This window comes from Lucilia cuprina, chromosome 3 (assembly GCF_022045245.1).
Source record: "Lucilia cuprina isolate Lc7/37 chromosome 3, ASM2204524v1, whole genome shotgun sequence".
Lineage (NCBI taxonomy): Eukaryota > Metazoa > Arthropoda > Insecta > Diptera > Calliphoridae > Lucilia > Lucilia cuprina.
In genome coordinates this window covers 9,042,535-9,057,126 of record NC_060951.1, presented here as the reverse complement: position 1 = coordinate 9,057,126, position 14,592 = coordinate 9,042,535, and the positions used below count along the sequence as shown (strand labels likewise).

General features: G+C 32.7%; 1 protein-coding gene across 1 annotated transcript in view; it reads right to left on the bottom strand.

Annotated features, from left to right (window-relative positions):
• LOC124418639 overlaps positions 1-14,592 on the bottom strand; it is a 110,132-nt gene that overhangs the window by 32,966 nt on the left and 62,574 nt on the right. The window contains exon 3 of the mRNA XM_046945429.1: positions 8,142-8,166. Coding sequence (XP_046801385.1) covers positions 8,142-8,166 — 25 coding nt within the window. The remainder of the gene's footprint in view (positions 1-8,141; positions 8,167-14,592) is intronic.

The following is a 14,592-nucleotide window of genomic DNA, read 5'->3' as shown; positions in this document are numbered from 1 at the left end:
ATAGACTAGACTATAGACTAGACTATAGACTAGACTATAGACTAGACTATAGACTAGACTATAGACTAGACTATAGACTAGACTATAGACTATAGACTAGACTATAGCACTGTCCCAAAAAAAAGCGGAAATGGTTTGTCTAGTAGTTAGTATAAATGTACCACTGTAAAATAAAGCCCCCAAAGCAGGAGTTCATAAAAAGCGATACGACTTATGTACTTCTTACGGAAGTAATGTTTAAAATAACCTTCTTTAAGTTAGATTGAGGTTTACATGATCAGACGATTTAGATCTGATCGCAAAGGACAATCAATGGTCTGAGATTAGACAGTTTGAATACTTGTACATCGCACGGCCGAACTATGTACAAAACTTTCCACCTACGTATGAGTAAGGTACAAAAAAGGCGGAGATGAGACCTCTAACAGGTCAGCCAGTTGGTGTAATAGTACCGCTGTAAAATGAAGCTCCCCCTGGCAGGAGTTTATATAAAGCGCTACGACCTAAATTAACCTTCTTTAAGTTAGGGTAAAGTTGACAGGATCAGATCATTAGGATCTGACCGCTACCGACAATCAATGGTCAGATATGTCCTGTAATAAACATTCATGAATACGTATAGCGAAGTGAACCGATGCTAACCGTCTCGTATCTTAAAGGCGTTTCATTAGGAGAAATGTCTAGCAATGTTAACATTTAGCCCTCTTGATTGAACCCAGCTAAAAGAAGTGTTAATGGACCCTTTAGCAATTCGTATATCTTTCCCATAGAAGTATAACAATATCGCCTGTATAGTAGTTGTCTCATTTCGTTCTCTGATCTCGTAGAGTAAAGGGAGAAATCTCACTCTCTCTCAACTCTCTGTTGCTTTGCATAAAAACTATTCTAAGGTTTGACGCTTTATTGAAGGGTACCTTCGCTGGCAAAAAAATATCGCCAGTTTGCTATCGAATGATTCACTTTTATAGTTTACAACTTTCTTCAATGCGGCCTAACCGATTTTCCCAGTTTATTAGCATGCTGGTTGTATTTGAGGTATTTTATCTAGTCTTCTGCTTTAAGCCATAATATCAACAATAAACGTTGATATGTTTTCAGTAGAAAGGACGTTAAGGCTTATAGGTTTATAAGAACCAAAGTTTACACCTTAAGCATTTGCTCCCCACAAAAAAACAAATTCCTCATCTCTGTCTTCAGGCCTTTATTATTCAAATCTCTATTGCATTTAATATATCTGAAGTATGACACAATTTTTGGCGTTAATACCGCAAAAACTCATTTTATATTCATTGCATAAAAATCCTTGCTTTTTTTCAATTTCTAACTGCAAAAGTAGAGAGAGAGAAAAAAACTCATATCAAATACTTTATATGCCATAAATCATTTTCAACCACACAATCACCATATGAAGACAAACGAAACGAAAAAAAATATTCAGAAAACTATCACTCTTCAGAAAGCAAAAAACAAATGCGATAAAAAACATGTTTACATTTACAACCTTAACAACATGTTACAATCGTTATTGGGTAAGAACTTGTTAGGAATGCACACAATCTTTCGTAGACAACCCAGTGGATTTGGAAGTACATAGTGAAGTTAGTACCCCTATGGGCAATAATGTTCATTAATGATATCATTTTTATGGAGAAAACAATTGATTACTTTACCAGTCATTGGTAATGTAAAAAGGACACAATCGTACTCTTTATTGTCTCTTAGTAATGTAAAAGGTAATCAATAAATGTTGATTTTAACATTTAGATTGATCTTTTTGTAAGCGATTTAAAGTTTATTTGTGACTTCCAAAGGAACAACTCATTGGAGAGTTTAACAATCGTAACTTTATTGTCCCTTAGTAATGTAAAAGGTAATGAATAAAAGTTGTTGTTAACATTTAGATTGATCCCTTTCTAATCGATATAGTTTCCTTGTGACTTACAAAGAAACAACTAATTAGAGGCTCCTTATTTGCTTAACAATCATATCTTTATTGTCCCTTAGTAATGCAAAAGGTAATCAAGTTGTTTTTAATATTTAGAGTTTCTTTGTGACTTCTAGAGAAACAACTCATTAGGAGCCTCCTTTTTTGCTTAACAATCGTTTCTTTATTGTCCCTTAATAATGTAAGAGGTAATCAGTAAAATTAGTTTTTAACATTTAGTGACTTCCAAACAAACTACTCATTAGAGGCCCCTTAATTGCTTAGCAATTAACTTTATTGTCCCTACTATGTTATTAGTAACTTTATTGCCCCTAAGTAATGTAAAAGGTAATCAATAAAAGTTATTGTTAAGATTTAGATTGAGCCCTTCCTAATCGATATAAAGTTTCCTTGTGACTTCCAAAGGAACAACTCATCATAGGCCCCTTATTTGCCTAACACACCCAGAATTTCTGGTCATTTAACTAATACCTGGTGTACGAAACTATTTGTACCTTTATCCAAGCAAAAGTTATATTATATTTGTATATGTGTGTATTTGTGAAGTGAAAAAATGCACTTTTATGTGTGAACAAAAAAAATGTATAAAAACTGTGCCAATGCCCGGACAAAAACACAAGGTGATGATGTAAAAAATTTTACACACAGACACAGACCAACATTACTCAGTACAACAACACATTTTTTTCTTCTTTTACTACTTCGTCTTCTTCTTCTTTTGCAATTTCGATTTCTTATGCGAAACATATGCCTACACCAATATATAAACTCTTAGGCCGTAATCTAAAACTGTACATTTTGCATTTTTTTGCATATACAATAATGCAAGAAAATAGTGTGAATAATATATAAGTAGAATGTTAAACGAAGAAGGGATAGAGAGAGAGAGGGGGGAACAATTATAATAAGAGTGTTCACAGATTTAAGTTTTAGTTGGTAAGTCAACTAACACATATGTAGCATATAACTCAGTCAATTCACTCTACCAAAATCAGTTGCCTTCGGGAAATCCAGAACATTTTTTGAAAAAGAATTTTCGCTTTCGCTACAACACGACCGAAATGTGATGAAATCTATCCTCAGCATTGGGTCGTTTAAGATCTATATTGATCTCTTTAAATTAGAAGAAGGTGTAAGAGCTGGCTTTTAGATAACAAATACATGACGAGAGGTTTTGATTTGATATTTGAGTAAACACCGATAGCCAGGTCGACCTAAAGCCCACAAAATAGTGTTTGCACAACATCAAACTTGGTCCTCGAATGCCGGAGTTTTCTCCTAGATAGCGAAAAATGTACCGGATTTCAATTAATCAGCATATACCTGGCAACACACTTGCGGCTGTATTGTGAAACAAGCCTTTTCACTCGCATACCGACAACTTTGTTCACCACAAGCTTTTGCAACTTCAATGGTCGTTTAATTCTACATCTAGATTGGCGAAGATCATGTGGTCATTACAATCCAGAAAGATCTCATGCCTTAATAAACACTGTGGGAACACAATAACGAAACCTAGAAGACAGAACTTACCCAGTAATGACATCTGCAGAATGTGGTAAGATGAAAAGGAAGCAAAGAGCACTACTCACTATAACTGTCAATGCCTACACTCAACATAGACTGATGGTTTATGGGAAAAAATGATTCGGAAAGAATTCCACAGCTTTTTTCAGGTCGAAGTGCACTGATAGAACAGTCGGTGTATTCTTCTTTTCAGGCATCAGAAATGATAGTCTATAGTCTAGTCTATAGTCTAGTCTACAGTCTAGTCTATAGTCTAGTCTATAGTCTAGTCTACAGTCTAGTCTACAGTCTAGTCTATAGTCTAGTCTATAGTCTAGTCTATAGTCTAGTCTACAGTCTAGTCTATAGTCTAGTCTATAGTCTAGTCTATAGTCTAGTCTATAGTCTAGTCTATAGTCTAGTCTATAGTCTAGTCTATAGCCTAGTCTATAGTCTAGTCTATAGTCTAGTCTATAGTCTAGTCTATAGTCTAGTCTATAGTCTAGTCTATAGTCTAGTCTATAGTCTAGTCTATAGTCTAGTCTATAGTCTAGTCTATAGTCTAGTCTATAGTCTAGTCTATAGTCTAGTCTATAGTCTAGTCTATAGTCTAGTCTATAGTCTAGTCTATAGTCTAGTCTATAGTCTAGTCTATAGTCAAGTCTATAGTCTTGTTTATAGTCTAGTCTATAGTCTAGTCTATAGTCTAGTCTATAGTCTAGTCTATAGTCTAGTCTATAGTCTAGTCTATAGTCTAGTCTATAGTCTAGTCTATAGTCTAGTCTATAGTCTAGTCTATAGTCTAGTCTATAGTCTAGTCTATAGTCTAGTCTATAGTCTAGTCTATAGTCTAGTCTATAGTCTAGTCTATAGTCTAGTCTATAGTCTAGTCTATAGTCTAGTCTATAGTCTAGTCTATAGTCTAGTCTATAGTCTAGTCTATAGTCTAGTCTATAGTCTAGTCTAAGGTCTAGTCTATAGTCTAGTCTATAGTCTAGTCTATAGTCTAGTCTATAGTCTAGTCTAGAGTCTAGTCTATAGTCTAGTCTATAGTCTAGTCTATAGTCTAGTCTATAGTCTAGTCTACAGTCTGGTCTATAGTCTAGTCTATAGTCTAGTCTATAGTCTAGTCCATAGTCTAGTCTATAGTCTAGCCTATAGTCTAGTTTATAGTCTAGTCCGTAGTCTATTTTATAGTCTAGTCTATAGTCTAGTCTATAGTCTAGTCTATAGTCTAGTCTATAGTCTAGTCTATAGTCTAGTCTATAGTCTAGTCTATAGTCTAGTCTATAGTCTAGTTTATAGTCAAGTCTATAGTCTAGTCTATAGTCTAGTCTATAGTCTAGTCTATAGTATAGTCTATAGTCTAGTCTATAGTCTAGTCTATAGTCTAGTCTATAGTCTAGTCTATAGTCTAGTCTAAGGTCTAGTCTATAGTCTAGTCTATAGTCTAGTCTACAGTCTGGTCTATAGTCTAGTCTACAGTCTGGTCTATAGTCTAGTCTATAGTCTAGTCTATAATCTAGTCTATAGTCTAGTCTGTAGCCTAGTCTATAGTCTAGTCTGTAGCCTAGTCTATAGTCTAGTCTATAGTCTAGTCTATAGTCTAGTCTATAGTCTAGTGTAGTCTATAGTCTAGTCTATAGTCTAGTTTATAGTCTAGTCTATAATCTAGTCAATAGTCTTGTGATACCTTCCCCCCTCAACTGTGAATAGCCCTACTTTTACCTACAATTTCATGCTGTTCATATTTGTTATTATTATTTTCAGATGGTTTGCTTATTTGTTTTCTTGTCATATACTTTAACACTTTCACAGTCAAGTCAAAGTGTGAGTGTTGCTAACAAGGAAGTAAAGTTTTTAGTTTCCACAACCACCTCCTACTGCTGCTGCATCTGCTGCTATTGCAAGTAAACTACTTTTTTCTTATTAATAAAAAATATATGTAAGTGTGTAGGAACATATATAAGAAAGAGCCAAGTTACCAGGCGTTTAGACTGACACAACTCGTGTGTTCAACTTAACTGCAAACATATGTTTTATTGCAACATTTACAACTCTAACTACCATTGCACACCTATATGTTAGACAAAAAAATTGGGGGCCATAAACTTAACAATCGTAAGCTTAGAAATGCTGTTCATTTTCTTAACTTACGACAATGTTTGGTGTGTTATAACAAAAATCTACTTCCTACTTTTTTTCTTTACTGCTAACACTTTAACTTGGACTGTAGCAGAAATTTGCCCTGTAAATTTGTTTTTCTTTGTTTGTTACAAAAATGTATTTTCATTTTGGCTTTTTGCCAAAATCTGCTTAAAAACAAGAAAAAAATATAACAAAAACTTGGTTAATTTATGGAAAAAAAGTTTTAGTTTTCAGTTTTCATTATTACACAATCGACGACATAGATAATGTTCATTCCCGTATATATATTTTTTCAGTTTTTAATATCAAACATTGACTTTCATTATGTTTGAATTTGAGTTTGAGTTACAGTTCAGTTAGTTATAAACACACACACATACACACAGATACAAATAAAAATGAACACACACCTTTGAATTTCAATGAAATTGAAAGTTCAATAAACTTTTTGCCAACGCAGCCATATTTACACTGCATTACAATAAATAATCTATTTATACACAGATACACACACACACACTCTTATACAAACATATACACATACAAATATGCATTTAGTCTGCAACCTCTAGTTCAAATCGTTACCATCCAAAAACCCATCCATGGCGATCCAATTCAAACAAATAACGGAAATCAAATATAACAACGTGTGTTGTTATTTATTATTTGTCATTTGAAATAATAACACTAACACCAACACATACATAGTTATAGTTTGTTATTTATTCCATGTTTTTTTTTTCATTTTTCTATTCAGCATTTAATTGTGATTGGTCAATTGTGACATTTTAAGTTAAATGTCATTAGAAATTTCCAAACTGAAAGTAAGCAAGTTTTTGTTTTTGATTTTATTCAAATCGTGCTGCAGAAAAATTCATTGGTTAAATTAGTTCCGTCATTGTGGGTATTAATGGCAGTACATTTTTTTGAAATATAGGTCATTGAGCCCTGGTGTAGTTTACTGATAGTTTAACTAGTAGTTAAAGTATCTTTTACCCAACAACTGCATGATCTTTATGATTCAATTAACTCATGTTCGTCTTTGCATTAAAAACCTTTTTGTATTAACTTGGAAATCTAGTGCACTTTTGGATCCCCAATAAATCGGTTGATGTGGACCCTTGACCCCACCTAAGTTCTGTACAGATACCAAATCGGAATATACTTTCGCCCTACGTTTTATGCCCTTGGGCTTGTGCTGATATTTGTGAAGCACAATAATTGTGGTCCTATACCCACCTTGAAGTGTAATAATCGGATCCGAATCATTTTCTGAGTCGATTTAGCTATGTCCGTCCGTCTGTATGTCCGTCCATCCGTCTGTATGTCTGTCTGTCTCTCTGTCCGTCTGTCCGTTTATGTAAACCTTATAATCACACTACAGGTCGCAATTTTTAAGAATTGAAATTGGTACATGATCTTTTATTGTCCCAGGGACGAAGCCTATAAAAAATGTTTAAGATCGGTCCATTAAGATCTAAACACCCCGAATAAACTTTGTAATCAATCTACAGGTCGCAATTTTAGAGATAATTCAATAAAATTTGGGACAATTTTTAAGATAATTGAAATTTGTACATGATCTTCTATTGTCCCAGGTATGAAGCCTATTGAAAATGGTTAAGATCGGTCCATTAAAATCTAAACCCCCGAATAAACTTTGTAATCAAATTACAGGTCGCAACTTTAGAGATAATTCAATGAAATTTGACACAATTTTGAAGATAATTGAAATTGGTACATTGATCTTCTATTATCCCAGAGACGAAGCCTATTGAAAATGGTTAAGATCGGTCCATTAGGAATTGAACATCAGAATAAACTTTGTAATCAAACTACAGGTCGCAATTTTAGAGATAATTCAATGAAATTTGGCACAATTTTGAAGATAATTGAAATTGGTACATGATCTTCTATTGTCCCAGGGACGAAGCCTATTGAAAATGGTTAAGATCGGTCCATTAAAATCTAAACCCCCGAATAAACTTTGTAATCAAATTACAGGTCGCAACTTTAGAGATAATTCAATGAAATTTGACACAATTTTGAAGATAATTGAAATTGGTACATTGATCTTCTATTGTCCCAGGGACGAAGCCTATTGAAAATGGTTAAGATCGGTCCATTAGAAATTGAACCCCCGAATAAAGTAAACTTTGTAATCAAACTACAGGTCGCAATTTTAGACATAATTCAATGAGATTTTGAAGATAATTGATATTGGTACATGATCTTCTATTGTCCCAGGGACGAAGTCTATTGAAAATGGTTAAGATCGGTCCATTAGGAATTGAACCCCGAATGAATTTTGTAATCAAACTACAAGTCGCAATTTTAGAGATAATTCAATGAAATTTGGCACATGATCTTCTACCGTAATCAATTCAGTTAAATTAAACGGTTATTCGATTAACTTAATCGGTTAATCGATTAACTTAATCGATTATTCGCTTCAATTTACCGTTTTTTTCTTGAAAAAGTTTACTTTATTGAAAATTTTGTCTAATTTTTTTAATTTTCTTACAAATCTTGTTGAACTTACCGTTTTAGTATGAAATCGTCGTTTTCTGCAAAAAAAACAACAACAAAAACAAAGTTTTATTAACAAAATTCCAAATATTCATATAAATAATTAAACTATAATAATTAAAAATTTAAATTATTGTTATTATAAAACACTACAACATACAACAACAAGCCGCAGCAACAATAACTTCAACCTCTCGAGGTCAATTATACAAAAATTTATTAAAACAATTTTAAAGCTAAAACTCAAATGCAACAATATAAACTGCTCCTTAAATAAATTCCTAACAACAATAACAATATGCAATCAATAATATAAACAAAAGCCATTTTGAGAATTATATATAAAATTAATATGCAAAAATCGTTTCTAATGCAAATGAAAGCAAAACTTCAAGGCATTAAGGTGGTGGTGCCTCTGCTCTCAGCTCTGTTCTATTCTAAACGATTGTGTTGCTATATAATAAACAACAGCAGCAGCTGCTGCTGCTACTACTAGTGTGTTGCATTATTAAAATTTTATACAAGGCCTAGTAAAAATGCCAACGTCATAGTATAATATAATTATTGGGAAACAACATGTTGGCAAAAGTCACTGACCGCATCAAGTGCATTTCGGTTAAGAATGTGTGTTGTCGAGCAAAAAAAAGGACATTTTTAGTTTGAGGAAAAATTTGTATTAGATATAAATATAAAAACTAACATCATACATTATTGACATGATTAATACAACTCTTAAATAATAACAGTAACAGTTAAGTAAAATGATTACTTAAGTTTTTTAAACATAAAATTTAAAATATAACACAGAATATTATTTAATCAGTCGAAACAGAAAAAAAGTCAAAATTTTTTAATAAATTAAAACATTTGCCAGAATATTATTTAATCATCTTGAGTAAAATAAGTCCAATTTTCACATTTCAAACTATTGCTCATAAACATCAACTTTGCAATGTTTTAAGGATTATGTGATTTTAATATAATAATTTTAACGAAATTTTGCAATATAGACAACTTGTCTTTGGAACGTTTTTAGATAACCAATTAATTGGTTATTAAATAATCAAAAGAAAAATATCATATTGTGATCTAATAATTATAGTTAGTATGCAAAATTAGCAAAATAAATAGCGCAATAAACTTGTTATAACTTTGTAATAACATTTTATTTGAACGAACTGCTTGCGTGAAAGTGTTTCTTATAAATAAAGAAAAGAATAGGAAAAAGGGGACGATTACAAAATTTGTTTATGGAGTTGAGTAAGTAACTGTTTTGCAATAAAAAACAAATAAAACGAAATTACATAACTAACTAATTAACTAACTAACTAACTAACTAACTAACTAACTAACTAACTAACTAACTAACTAACTCTAACTAACTAGCTAACTAACTAACTAACTAACTAACTAACTAACTAACTAACTAACTAACTAACTAACTAACTAACTAACTAACCAACTAACTAACGAGACTCTAGTCTAGTCTAGAGTCTAGTCTAGAGTCTAGTCTAGAGTCTAGTCTAGAGTCTAGTCTAGAGTCTAGTCTAGAGTCTAGTCTAGAGTCTAGTCTAGAGTCTAGTCTAGAGTCTAGTCTAGAGTCTAGTCTAGAGTCTAGTCTAGAGTCTAGTCTAGAGTCTAGTCTAGAGTCTAGTCTAGAGTCTAGTCTAGAGGCTAGACTAGAGGCTAGTCTGGAGACTAGTCTAGAGGCTAGTCTGGAGACTAGTCTAGAGTCTAGTACATAGTCTAGTCTAGAGACTAGTCTTGTCTAGTCTAGAGACTAGTCTTGTCTAGTCCAGAGACTAGTCTTGTCTAGTCTAGAGACTAGTCTTGTCTAGTCTAGAGACTAGTCTTGTCTAGTCTAGAGACTAGTCTTGTCTAGTCTAGAGACTAGTCTTGTCTAGTCTAGAGTCTAGTCTAGAGACTAGTCTAGAGACTAGTCTAGTCTAGAGTCTAGACTCTAGTCTAGTCCAGTAAGTTAGTCTAGAGTCTAGTCTAGAGTCTAGTCTAGTCTAGAGACTAGTCTAGTTTCTAGTCTAGAGTCTAGTCTAGAGTCTAGTCTAGAGTCTAGTCTAGTCTAGAGACTAGTCTAGTCTAGGGTCTAGTCTAGTCTAGAGACTAGTCTAGTCTAGAGTCTAGTGTAGTCTAGAGACTAGTCTAGTCTAGAGTCTAGTCTAGAGTCTAGTCTAGTCTTGAGACTAGTCTAGTCTAAAGTCTAGTCTAGAGACTAGTCTAGTCTAGAGTCTAGCCTAGATTCTAGTCTGGTCTAGAGTCTAGTCTACTCTAGAGTCTTGTCTAGTCTAGAGTCTAGTCTAGTCGAGAGGTATGTCTAGATTCTAGTCTAGAGTCTAGTCTAGATTCTAATCTAGTCGAGAGGTATGTCTAGAGTCTAGTCTAGATTCTAGTCTAGAGTCTAGTTTCTACTCGAGAGTTAAGTCTGGAGTCTAGTCTAAAGTCTAGTCTAGACTCTAGTCTAGAGTTTAGTCTATAGTTTAGTCTAGAGTCTAGTCAGGAGTCTAGGCTAGAGTCTATTCTAGAGTCTAGTTGAGAGTTAATTCTTAAGTCTAGTCTAGAGTCTAGTAAAGTGTTTAGTCCAGAGTCTAGTCTAGAGTATATTCTAGGGTCAAGTCTAGAGTCTAGTCCAGTGTCTAGTCCAGAGCATTGTCTAGAGCCTCTTCGAGAGTCTAGTATACAGTTCAGTCTAGAGTCTATTCTGCTGTCTAGTGGAGAGTCTAGTCTAGAACATAGTCTGGTCTAGCGTATAGTCTGGAGTCGAGTTTAGTTTAGTGTCTAGTTTTTAGTTTAGTCTAGAGCCTACTACAGTGTTTAGGAGAGGTATTGAGTCTAGTCTAGAATTTAGTCTAGAATCTAGTCTAGACTCTAGTCTATAGTTTAGTCTAGTTTAAAGTCTAGTCTAGAGTCTGATCTACAGTATGTGCTGGAGTTTATTCTAGATTAATTTCCTTAAGCCAAATTACGTGATTAACTAATTTAAGTTTTGAAGTTAATATGTGCTGGTATTTGTAACACCCAAAAATATTGGTAGTGCTCATCAAAATATACCAATCGGTTTAGAATCACTTTCTGAATCGATTAAGCCATGTCCGCCTGTGTGTCCATGTAAACCTTGTGCAATTTACACTTCTTTTGGACCAAACCGATACAAAATCGTTAAAATGTTGTCTAGTCCTTATACAACCGTACCGTGTAAATCAAAATCAAAATCATTGTAATAGGTAATACAATATTTCATATTATTGAATTTCTAAATCAGTTCTTCTGCCCTCCAGTGTTTTCGGAATTTCACTTTTCATTTCTTATTTCTTGGTTCGTTCTTTTTTTATTTTATTTTTTGTAGATGTCAACATTTAACAATGACCCAGTAAAAAGTTTAATAATTTATTGAACTTTAAACTAGTTACGTTACGATTTTCAGTTCAAGTCAAAGTCCAAAACAGAAAAAATAAAGGTGGTAAAGAAAATTTTCTTTAATATTTTTCTTAATATTATTTCTTATATTTAATTGATTAATATCGTTTTATATAATAGTGTGTCACTAGACTGTCAGCGTAATTTGACAATGACTCTGAGAACACCTTTTCCCCAATATTTCTCAACGTATTTAGTTTTTAACAAATTAAACTTTTGTAAAATTACCCAAGTGTAGTAATTGTTGAGAATATATTGAAATCAAACAAAAAATCAATTGACCTCAAATGTTTATATTTACATATTTGTTGCATACTTTTAGCGATTTTCATTTGTTACTACTACAACAACTGTAAATACAACTACTACTATACAGCAATATAGCGACAGCCCGACAGTTAAGAGTGGATGTCCTATTGAATAAGCTTAACCAGTTTTAGTTTAACATATCATAAGTCCATAAACTTCTTAATAGGATACGAAAATAAATAACCTTTTAAAAGTACAATCGAATTTATAGATTACTTGGGTATAGTAAAGTAACTATTTTATAAAAGATTCTTTATATTAGTTAAGGTTTAAAAGAGGATATAAATCAGACCACTTTCTGGATATTTGTTTGCTCATTTTCATAGAAACTGTTAATGGAAGCATGGTATATAGCCATCTATCTAATGTTCAAAAATCCAGATTCCTGGATGTATTATGTCTTATCTACATTAATCTATAATTATTTTGTTAGATTACTGAATCACACTAAGTATTATCAAGTGATTCAAGAATCTAAGACTTTAAGTCAACCAAACCATGAAAAGGATTTGATGAATATTGTTGAGAGGATTACATTAACTCCCTGTAAACCTGCAGGGTTTTGAAAGAACAGCTGTAACCAAATTTAATACAACGATTTGACTGACCATCGTATACAAGAACCTCAACTGCTGCTACAACTTCTATGACAAAGATTAACAGAAACAGTAGTAGATAAGAGTGCAACAATCTATTTGAACATTCTATTGGGTAGGAGAAAAAGTTAAGTTCTAGTTTTACTCTAGTTTTGTTCTAGTTCTGTTCTCGTTCTGTTCTAGTTCTGTTCTAGTTCTGTTCTAGTTCTGTTCTAGTTCTGTTCTAGTTCTGTTCTAGTTCTGTTCTAGTTCTGTTCTAGTTCTGTTCTAGTTCTGTTCTAGTTCTTTTCAAGTTCTGTTCTAGTTCTGTTCTAGTTCTGTTCTATTTCTGTTCTAATTCTGTTCTAGTTACATTCTAGTTCTGTTTCGTTATAACGAATTAATGCTATAGCATTAATAGGGGCGGGGGTTAAAACATACAAATTATTGTAAATTTCAAAATAAGTTTATTTCACTACAAACAATGTCAAGATTATGGTCACACTCACACATCCTCAAAAAATATATTTAATTATAATTAAGTATTTAAAAGCAGCAATCAACTGTATAAAGCAGATAAAATTCAAATATATATTACAATAATATATAATAAATTAACTAAATACTTTTAACATACAAATAAATTAAAAGAAATGTATAATTTCAATCATACAAAGTGCTCATTGTGTTAGATTATGCTTTTAAACATCAAAACACATTTACACATAAATTTATCTACAATTTTCTAAAGAACTATTAAAAATACTTGCAACTGAAACTATAATAGAAATACAAAATAAATAAACATAAGCGGCAAATGCAACGAGCTGTGCAGCAGTAGCAGCAGCAAAATGCTTAGAGTAAAAGGCATTTTATGTAAAACACTAACAAAGCTAACAAAAAAAACAGCAACAACAATTTCTATGTATTTTTGTTTTGTTCTATATAAAAAGCATAAAGTTGCCTGTTCAAATGACCTTTATGTAGGTTAAAGCTCTCCCTAAAGCAATTGGGAATTCATATGTATTTAACAATGCAACACCCTGTCTGCTGTTTTCCCCCCTTTTTTTGTTAAGTGTTTAGCAGCTTCTACTACCCCTCCCAAACCTCCCATTCTACACAGTAGCACTTAGCTTAACAGCCAGTCTAATAATGTTGCAAGTATCTATAGATGCATAAGTATTCATGCAGTTGGAAAATAAGTACATATAGTAAAGGGTTGCAGCTAAACTTTAGAAGGAAAAAAAGCTTTTTTTCTATGTGGAAGTTTATGTATATTTATGGTAAATCTAGTGGGTTTATGTGAGAAATTTTGTATCTTTTACCATTTCGCTTCCTTATGAGATCTTTTAACTTCTCCCTATACTCTCGCATTGTTTTTTTGTAATGCTCTTACACAAATACTTCATGCTCAAATGTCTGTCATTTAAAAATGAGGAATTGCATTTGTTGTATGTATTATATGTTATTGTTGTATATTCTCTTAATGTCGTTCGCTTCTAGCATGGCTGTCATTCAGACAAGTGGACTTGGCAGTCGCCTATGAAATAATAGCAATAGCAACAGCAACAACAACAACAAATCTAAAAGAACCTGCAAGTATGTATTGAGTTAAAAATATATTTTCAGTTGCACATAACCTAGCAGGGTAATTGCAACATAAAATGTTGCAAAGGAAATGCCAATAAAACAAGTACCTTTGTTGTTGCTGTTTTTATAATTTCAAATAGAGTGTAAATAAGAGCTATAAGTGGGTGGGTAAAGGTATCATAGGAGTTTGTATGGAATAGAGCTGATAATGTAAACAGCTTTAGAGGGAAAGCAATAACTTACAACAATTTGTCACTTTTAAAAGGGCAAATTTTGGGTTGGTAGACATATTATAGGGAATAAATTAAAAAATCGATTAATGATTACAAAATATGGGCATTTAAGCTTAAAGAAAGTAAACTTAAAGTACAAATATTACGAAAATTATCTGAGTTAGAAGAAACTTAGACCTAAACTGCACTAGAACAGAACTAGAACTGAACTAGAACTGACCTAGAACAGAACTAGAACAGAACTAGAACAGAACTCGAACAGAACTAGAACAGAACTAGAACAGAACTAGAACAGAACTAGAACAGAACTAGAACAGAACTAGAACAG